General features: G+C 52.1%; 1 protein-coding gene and 1 long non-coding RNA gene across 7 annotated transcripts in view; one reads left to right on the forward strand and one right to left on the reverse strand.

Moving 5' to 3' along the window:
• The window catches only part of LOC116418980, a 71,712-nt gene that overhangs the window by 26,930 nt on the left and 35,546 nt on the right, over positions 1 to 9,236 (reverse strand). The window contains exon 2 of the long non-coding RNA XR_004229230.1: positions 5,591 to 6,190. This is a non-coding gene — a long non-coding RNA (uncharacterized LOC116418980). The remainder of the gene's footprint in view (positions 1 to 5,590; positions 6,191 to 9,236) is intronic.
• The window catches only part of SUV39H1 (suppressor of variegation 3-9 homolog 1), a 13,876-nt gene continuing 5,413 nt past the window's right edge, over positions 774 to 9,236 (forward strand). The window contains exons 1-3 of one of the 6 annotated variants that reach the window (XM_023201915.2): positions 774 to 1,392; positions 4,403 to 4,548; positions 5,576 to 6,238. In XM_023201915.2, the coding sequence (XP_023057683.1) occupies positions 1,341 to 1,392; positions 4,403 to 4,548; positions 5,576 to 6,238 (861 nt within the window). In that variant the 5' untranslated portion in view covers positions 774 to 1,340. The other 5 variants (XM_023201921.2, XM_023201916.2, XM_023201918.2 and 2 more) reach the window with 5 other exon arrangements.

The following is a 9,236-nucleotide window of genomic DNA, read 5'->3' on the forward strand; positions in this document are numbered from 1 at the left end:
ACATTACAATAGGTCAAACCTGGGAAGCTTGAAATGAATAAAACCTTATATTGGCCCCAGCATTGGGCAACGCAGTAGCCATTAATTTAATGCTGAATGAACTTACAAATGGCTGAAGGTGGGACACGGTAGCTCTAAGATGGCCTCTTAACTTTTGAGGTCTCCTGAAAAAGTGCTAGTCCAGAATGATTCACTTTCCAGATGAGCAAGAGACACCCACCCCAAGGTCACTTACTCGAGGTTTTACAGACCAATTTAAGAAACTGCCTAAGGACAAGTAAATGGCAGAGCCTGGATATGAGTCCAGGTAGTCAGGCTCCAGAATCCAGGCTTTTGCCCACTACTTTATAGTGGTTTGGGGCACTACTGGTCACAGACCCCTTTATCTCCCTCTCAGATCCAGACAGGCAGAGGTCCTGTCTTAAATCACTCTTGTGGGTTGGACAGGTCTCCTGGACACCCGGGAGTGGGAGAGTCCTGCTGCCCGAGGAGACTGGGAGTACATGAGGACGAAAATCTGACTCCGCTCGAGAAGGAATAAGGGAGGGAAGGGGATACATGGTGGGACTTTCGTTCCTGTCTGTCCCACTCAGGGCAAGCTAGGGCTGACGGAACCTCAGACCAGCCAGTCACTTCTTAATGAGCTCACAGCTCATTAAGCTGGACCAGCAGGCAGACAGACAATCCGTCTGGTTAACTGTATAACCGTTTGGTTGACTACAGAACTCATGGAGTGACAGGGAGAGGGGGCAATTTGAGGAAGTGACAGCGCAGTTTCCTGAACATCTAACTGAATGACAGCCTGCCTAGGACTAGCTGGGGCTGGTAGCCTGACAGTGGAAAAGACAGGCAGCCTCCTGAGGACCTTGCAGGCTGGCTGACTGATGGTCCGTGGTGCTACTGCCTGCCTGGGTGGCCAGATGTTGTGAATGACTATTGTCAGGAATCACAGCTGGCCTGGGGGAATGTCTAGATGTTATACTGTCTGGCACTGTATAAAGGAGGGCCACCTGGGGAAACTTCAGGCTGACTGGTCAACATATCCGTGGCTGCTTGCTGGGCAGCTGTATCTGGTAATCAACTGTCCACGCTGCTCGAATCACAGCATGCTGGAGGGCCTGGCTGAGTGCTATGACTGACTGATCACCTGACAGACGGTGCGGTCAGTCGGATGCTGAGAATGACTGACGATGTGATGAGGGGCGGATTGAACGAGTCACAGGCCAGCTGGCCAGCAGCAAAATCAGCATAACCGTCTGACTCGATGGCTGTACGTGGTTACGGACTGTCTGCCCTGATAAAATCTCAGCTTCAACGCATCAGAGGAGACTGATTGACCAATGGTGGGGATGAGTCGCCTGAGAAATGACAGACTGGCTGACCCACTGACAGGTGGTGTGGAGGCTTAATCGTACCTCTAGTTGCTGTGACTATTTGCTTTGAGGGCCTAGCTGGGTGTTGTGACTGATCATGGTGTGAATGAGAAGTAATCTGAGGGAAAGACAGTGATCAACTGATAGTGTCCAACAGGGCTGTATTAGATGCTGACAATGACAGCTTGCCCCGACCTAATCACAGCCCGCCTGGGGGCATGGCTGGATGCTGCAGTCTATGAGAGGATTTAGCCAGGGAGAATCGCAGCTGGTCCCAGAGCTATGGTGGGTGGAAAGGAGGACTGATTGAGGACAAGACAGTAATAGGGAATGATAAGGCTGGCTGGCTAACAGTGCTGTCTGCCTGCCTCCAAGGAGTCGCCGCTGGCCCGGGGGCACAAATGGAAGCCGGTATTGACTGCCCAGCAGTGTGGATGGGGGCCGGGGATCTGATTAGGCACCGGTCTGGTGCGACCGCCTGAGCGGTTGGATGTGGCGCTAGTCCACCTGGGAGCCCCCGGCCTGCTTGGGGTTAAAATGTGATGACGGGCTGACTGACGGTGATAACAGGGAGTATGACAGAACTCAGGAGCCACTGTGACTGGCTGATGAGGTGATTGGCTAGCAGTGTGACAGACAGACCAGCGCACGGGCAGGGCCTCGGGCAACTTTAGCTACCGCCACTGTCGCTCCCGCTGCCGCCGCCGCCCAGACGCACTCTGGGAAAGTGCGGCGAGCACCCGCCTCCGGGACCGAGCCGGGCGGCAGGGAGGGGTTCGGTCACGGCTCTCCGGTTGGTCCGTGCGGGTGCTGCGAGTCGCGAGCCGCGGCCAATAGGCTGCCCGTTCCCGGCCACGCCCGCGCGAGCTCTCTTCTCGCGAGGCCGGCTAGGCCCGAATGTCGTTAGCCGTGGGGAAAGATGGCGGAAAATTTAAAAGGTGAAGCAGTGGAGACAGAGGCGCGGGCCCGCTGGCCGGGCCGGGTGGGCTGGAGGGGTGGCGTCGCCAGCTCGGGACCCCGGCGTCTGAGGCCCCGGCGCCGGGAGCCGGAAGCTCGGCGCGGAAAGGATGGAGCTCGGGGAGCGCGGGCCTGGTGCGCGGGGCTGGGCGGGGCTCAGGGGAGGGGGCGCGTACCTCGGAACGCAGCGGGCCTGGGGCTAAGTGGGGACGCAGGAGGGGGGGCGCGCGCCGCAGATCGCGACCGGACCGGCGCGCGCACGCGCGGGGGCTTGTCGGGGAGGCCGCGCCCGCGCGCGGGAAAATCGGCCCCCGGTGACCGTTACCCATTCGGTGTCCACGCGAGACGCCGGAAGGGGAGGGAAGATAAGGGGGACAGACCCCCCCTTCAGAGTGCGAGGACAGGGAACTCTTCAGGGGGAACGTATCGCCTCTCAGCGTGATGGGAGAAGGGTTTGGAATAGAGGATCCCCCAGAAGAGGGAAATGGGGCCTTCCTAATAGGACAGCTGGACTCCCCCATGTGCAGGGAAAGAGGGGTGACTCAGTTATGTTGGGGGGGCCCCTCTATGTGACAAAAGCCGCAGGGAGGACGGGTTCCACAAGTGGGGGGACCTCTGAGGGGTTCAGGAGAGTCCACCTGTGGCCAGTTCCGGAGCCAGCAGCTGGAGGTATTAGTTGGGACCACTTAAGTGGGGTTTCCAATGCAAGTGAAGGAAGGGGTTTGCGAGGAGAGGAAAGCGTTGGCACATGCGGGCTCGGTCTCCACTTGGTCTTGCCTAAGTGGGGGGGTATGGCTTGCACATGAAATAATTTTGAAAAGCTCTTGTACGTTTTTAGGTTGACATCTAGAGTTTAAGTGTGATTTTTGCAATGGGAGGCAGAAAATATTAAACATTTTAAAAAGATGAAGTAAGATGAGGACTGACTGCCCTTGGAATGTTTTTGAGACCTGATTTGATAAAATGGCTTCTAAAGCACATTGATTAAGAATGTGCCTTGAATCAGAAAGAAATCTATTTTTTAAAATCTCTATGTCTTACAAAATTTTGGCAGCCCCATAAATAGACCAGGTATATTTAAAAGAATCAGTGTCACTAATCTGTACTGCTTTGCGTATAAATTCAGAGCATAACCCTTTGGATGAGCTTTACTCTTCACAGAAAGGTGGATGAGACAGAAAGTCAAAATGTAGTGTGAAAAAATATACCTTGTGGATTTAAGGCACCCAGATTGATCATTTAAGGAGCCTTCCTGTGATGTAGTAGCATTCCACAATCTCTTGCTCATAATTCCGAAATCTAAAAAGCCCTGAAAACTGAAATCCTTTTCTTAAATTTGGCACCATTTATGGCAAAAGTAGATTATAAAGTGGAACTATTCTGTGAGGCTATTTTATATCTCTATTTCTCCTATTTAATGTGGGAAATTCATACTTTTGCTGCAGGATGGTTAATGCATTTGATTATAGCTTGATGTCCCGTGGCCACGCTGGGGGTGTTAGGTGATGTATCCTAGAACTAGTCTTGTAAAATCCAAAAAATTTTGAATTCCAAAACACATCTGGCCCAGGAGTTTGAGATAAGGGATTAAAGACCAGTCTTTCCAGTTAGCCTTTGTTTGGTGCCCTGGAGGTTTTAATCTTGTCCTCCCATCCGTGCCCGCCACCCCCAACACCTCAGGGCATTGCATCCTACTGAGATGGGGGGTTGTTCTCTTTCTTTTGCAAAGTGGAGAGAAGGGTAGTCAGGTCCTGAACCCAAAGCAGGTTTGCAGGCAGTATTAGGAATGACATGGAGTTTGAAGCTCTGGAAATAGATTCCTTTAGGACAATTCATGTTGCAAACCCCACTCAGAGGTCTGCTGCTCCAGGGGCAGCCTTGGGCAGTGAGCATTGGGGTTCAAAGCACATTTCTGTTGTAGAACAGTCTCAGCATTGGGGAAGGCCTGTGGATTAAATTTCCCTGACTCTTAGGCAGTCTTTGGGATGTCCCAGGGAGGATTTGGGGTCCCCTTTGACTCCTGGCCTTGTCAGACTGCCCAGTAATAGTTCTTTCTGCCCCGCTTGATCCAGGCTGCAGCGTATGTTGCAAGTCTTCTTGGAATCAGCTGCAGGACCTGTGCCGCCTGGCCAAGCTCTCCTGCCCTGCCCTCGGTATCTCTAAGAGGAACCTCTATGACTTTGAAGTCGAGTACCTGTGCGATTACAAGAAGATCCGCGTGAGTCTGGGGTGACCATGCTCTGGGAGGGGACAGGTCACAAGGAAGTTAGTGTCCTGCCCTCCTGTCCCCAACTGCCCACATCTGTTTCCAAAGGGAATTTTCTCCTCTGACCCTGAAAAAATAGGATCAACAGACCCTTTTATCCCTATGTTACAGATAGGGAAACTAAGTAGCTTTCTGATGGGGGCAGGAGCCGGAAGGAATTCTCTTCCCATCTCCCTAGGAATACAAAGTAACTGCAAAGATTGAGATGCTGAACCCTGGAGTGGAAATGTCAATAGCTAACGGCTATTGAGCACTTTCAGTATGCCAGGTGCTTCCTCTCGGAAACTCATTTAATCCCCTAACAACTGTGAAATGGGGAGTTATTGCCAGAAGGGGGAGTGGCAGGATGGTTAGGAGAACAAACTGGAGTCAGCATGCTTGGGTTCCAGTCCTGGTTGTGTTTACCTACCCAAACCCTCAGTACTTCATTTCCTTTGTCGTAAGAGGGGGATGACTAGGAGCATCCGCCTCATGTCGGGTTGTGAGGATTAAGTTAGTTAATAATACATGTAAGCTGCCTAAAACAGGCAAGGACTTGTCAGGGTCCAGGTGAGCCATAGTGGTGGCAGTGACGATGGTTTGTCACTGGATGTATTTTGAAGGTGGGGCTAACCGGATATGCGGAGGGTGGATGTCGGAAGTGTGAACAAAAGAGGATTCAAGGATGACTCCAGGAGTTCCGGTCTGAACAGCTAGAAGGAGGGAGCTGATGATGGGGAAGACCAAGGAGGGGAGTGGGTTTGGGAGATTAATTAAAAGTTGGAACAGTTTGGACAGACAGTAAGGGGGAGAGCAGGATTTGAACCTGGTAATCCTCACTCTAGAGCCCATGCTTTTTAACCACTGCATGAAGTCATTCCAGAAAAAGGGTGGGGTGGGTTAGGTGTTATCCATCAGCTTTGGGATGGAAGCCCCATGAAGGCTGGCCCAAAGATCTCACCACTTATGATACCACCGTTCCGCTACCCAACCCCAACAGGAACAGGAATATTACCTGGTGAAATGGCGCGGATATCCAGACTCAGAGAGCACCTGGGAGCCACGGCAGAATCTCAAGTGTGTGCGTATCCTCAAGCAGTTCCACAAGGACTTAGAGAGGGAGCTGCTCCGGCGGCACCACCGGTCAAAGACCCCCCGGCACCTGGACCCAAGCTTGGCCAACTACCTGGTGCAGAAGGCCAAGCAGAGGCGGGCGCTCCGTCGCTGGGAGCAGGAGCTCAATGCCAAGCGCAGCCATCTGGGACGCATCACTGTAGAGAATGAGGTGGACCTGGACGGCCCCCCGCGGGCCTTCGTGTACATCAATGAGTACCGTGTTGGTGAGGGCATCACCCTCAACCAGGTGGCTGTGGGCTGCGAGTGCCAGGACTGTCTGTGGGCACCCACTGGAGGCTGCTGCCCGGGGGCGTCACTGCACAAGTTTGCCTACAATGACCAGGGCCAGGTGCGGCTTCGAGCCGGGCTGCCCATCTACGAGTGCAACTCCCGCTGCCGCTGCGGCTATGACTGCCCGAATCGCGTGGTACAGAAAGGCATCCGATATGACCTCTGCATCTTCCGCACGGATGATGGGCGTGGCTGGGGCGTCCGCACCCTGGAGAAGATTCGCAAGAACAGCTTCGTCATGGAGTACGTGGGAGAGGTAGGGAGATGGGACCAGTGTGTGTGTGCAGCTCTTCCCACCCTGTGTTCACAGTGTGCACCCAGCTCTCCTCACTGTGTGTCTACAACTCCCTGCTTTCCCCATGGGAAAGGCCTCGTACACTGATCTGAGTGTCATAGGGACATCGGGCAGGGACAAGTATTCCAAGCTGGTACACACCAGCATGGCCATGCTGGTGGTTACAGAAACACCGAAATACTTCTGCACTGGGTTGACTTTATCAGGGTACTTAGCAAAGAAGAAAAGTGGGAGCTGAGATCCAGGCAGCCTTAGCATTCCTTGTATCAGGCCATGTGGTCTGGCATAGGGCTGCATCAGCTGGAAAGGCACTTCCTCTTCTCATTTCACAAGGGCCCATCTTATCACCAAGCAGTATCTGCCTGAGGAGCATTGTTTTACCAGTCTGCACAGAAGGAACGCAGTCTGGAGTAGGATGAGACATGCTTTGGACAAAGGTTGGCTAACTCCTTTACACTTTCAGGACACTGGGGAAAGCTGAGTGTAGTAGGCAAGCCAGCCATTGTAAAAACAACCCTCTCATCTTAGTGACTTTGCACATTACAAGTTTGCTTGCTTATGGAGCAGTCCACTGTGGGGGTTTGGGTGGGTATCCTTTCACACAGCGACTGGGATACCGAGGCTCTTTCCCTCCTGTGCCTTTGCTGTGCCTTGAAGCCTTGGAGTCACCACTAGATCCTCAGCATTGCCTGGCAGGCGGGCCAAGTGGGGGATAGAAGGGGCCCATCCTAGTGGGCCAGGCCTAGATGCAGCACCCATCACTTCTGCCCATGCTCCACTTGCTGGAACTGAGTCACTGGCCTCACCTCCGTGCAAGGGAGGCAACGGGATGTGCTTTAGCCATGTGCCCAGCTGCACAAGGCTAAAGCATAGCCATAACTAGCAAGTAGATAACAAGTATCTGCAACAGAAAAATGTCACATTCTAAGATGGGATGCAGTTAGCATTTGGGATGAGATGAATTTTTGTTATGTAGAACTGTCTCAAGCATTGGGGGCATTTAGCATTCCTGGACCTTTACCATTTAAATCCATGAGTGTGCCCTGTCATAGTGACAACCCCAGATACCTCTATATATTTCCATAGGTCCCTTAGGGGTGTGATATGGTTGGAAAGTGACAGAAACTGGCCTGAGGAACACTCACATGAGGGTGTCCACACTGTAGCACTGATACTGATGACAAGGAGAGGCTCCTGCTCTGAGAAACTGTAAAGTAGAGAGGGTCACACCCCACAGAGACAGAGATAATCTTGGGCAGAACAATCTATACCACAGAGGACCCTGACAGTCTGGGCAAGGAGACAGCCACACCCTGTCCAGATAACCCTGCTGGAGGAGATGTCCACATGCCACAGGACCTGGCCATCTGGAAGGAGGAGTGGGGAGGTGTCCACACCCTGAGGGCTCCTGACAGTGGGAGGGGGAGAGAGTCCTGATAATCTGTAGGAAGTCCATCTCTCACAGTGACTCCAGTGACCTGGAGGAAGAGCTTGTGCTCTCCACACTCTAGAGGACCTGGTCTGATTTAGGAAGTGTCCACACCCATGCTGTCATGACAGTCAGGAAAAAGAAGTGTCCTCACCCCAGAGGGATCCAGACAGCCTGGAGATCGAGTCTATACCCAAGGGCACCCTGACAGTATCGGGGTAAGTGTCCATGCCCTCAGTGTCCTGACACTCTGGAGGAAGTGTCCAGAGGTTGAAGGAACCCAAACTCTCTGGAGGAGGACATGTCCAGACCACAGGACCCCGACAGTCCACTGTCCTAGGGGCTGCACAGAGCAAGAAGTATCTCAGCCTCACTGTACTGGCATCTGGAGGAAACACTGTCCACCACACAGGGTCCTGACAGTCGAGGAGGAAGACTCTATACCCCAAGGGCAGCCTCGGACCCTCCTGGGCCTGAGAGTTTTCTGGCTGCTCTTCCTTAGTGTCTTTAATCCTCTACCCTGGAAACATCAAGGTTTCCAGGGATCCTCTCAGCCCTGTCCTCACCCTTCCTGCTCTCCACACATTCTTGCTGCACTATTTCCTGGTCGCCCTCCAGCACTCTTAGACCTGTGGGTCCTCCTGATGGTGCCACAGGCCTCCGGAAAGAGCCAAACTCATCTTCCCGCATCCCCCTCTGAAGAGACAGTATAGCAAATGGTTAGGAGAGTGGACTCTGGATCCTGACTGCCTGAGGCTGAATCCCAGCTCCACTACTCATCAGCAGTCACTAAACCTCTGTGCCTGCATTTACTAATCTGCAAAATGGGAACAATAATAGCACTCAACTCACACACTTGTTACAAAAATTAAATGAGTTACTATGTATCAAGCACTTGGAAAAAGCACTTGAACAGTGTTCAGTACACAGTAAGTTTGATACAAACATTATCAGCACAGTCCAAACTTCAGCAAATCCAAAATGTCCAGAAGACCAAGTTTTTTTGTAACCCATCTGGCTACAGGACCCAGCCTGACCGGATAGGGTCCTATTTGTAGTCTTTATTTATCCTACTTGGGGTAATAGTCATAAATTTCGTTGCAGCAGTTCTAATTTACTTGATTCTGTAGTGCCGTCCCAGACGCTGCCAGGGTGTTACGGAATCAAGGACCTATCTGCACACCATGCTATCTACTGTCCTTCAGCTGGGACATGTACTGACAGTCTGTACCAAGAGCTCCCTCCACGGGAGCTGCCCTTTCCTCCTTTGCAGCCTCCCACATTGGGTCAGAACTTTCACGTTCCTGCAGAACATTCCCATCCTCACCCAAGAGACAATGCCAGCCTATTTTACCCATTCTAAAACATGCATTTTCTTCCTATTTTAACATCTCTGAAATGAAGCTGTCTTAATTAAATCATGGTGTATCATTTATAATTAACAGCAGTTTTTCCTTTCTTGGTAAAGGGCACATAAAATAAGGGTGCGCCTTACATTTATAAGTGGTCCTCATAACCACTCCTAACATT

The sequence above is a fragment of the Piliocolobus tephrosceles genome, chromosome 12 (assembly GCF_002776525.5).
Source record: "Piliocolobus tephrosceles isolate RC106 chromosome 12, ASM277652v3, whole genome shotgun sequence".
In the NCBI taxonomy this organism is placed as follows: domain Eukaryota; kingdom Metazoa; phylum Chordata; class Mammalia; order Primates; family Cercopithecidae; genus Piliocolobus; species Piliocolobus tephrosceles.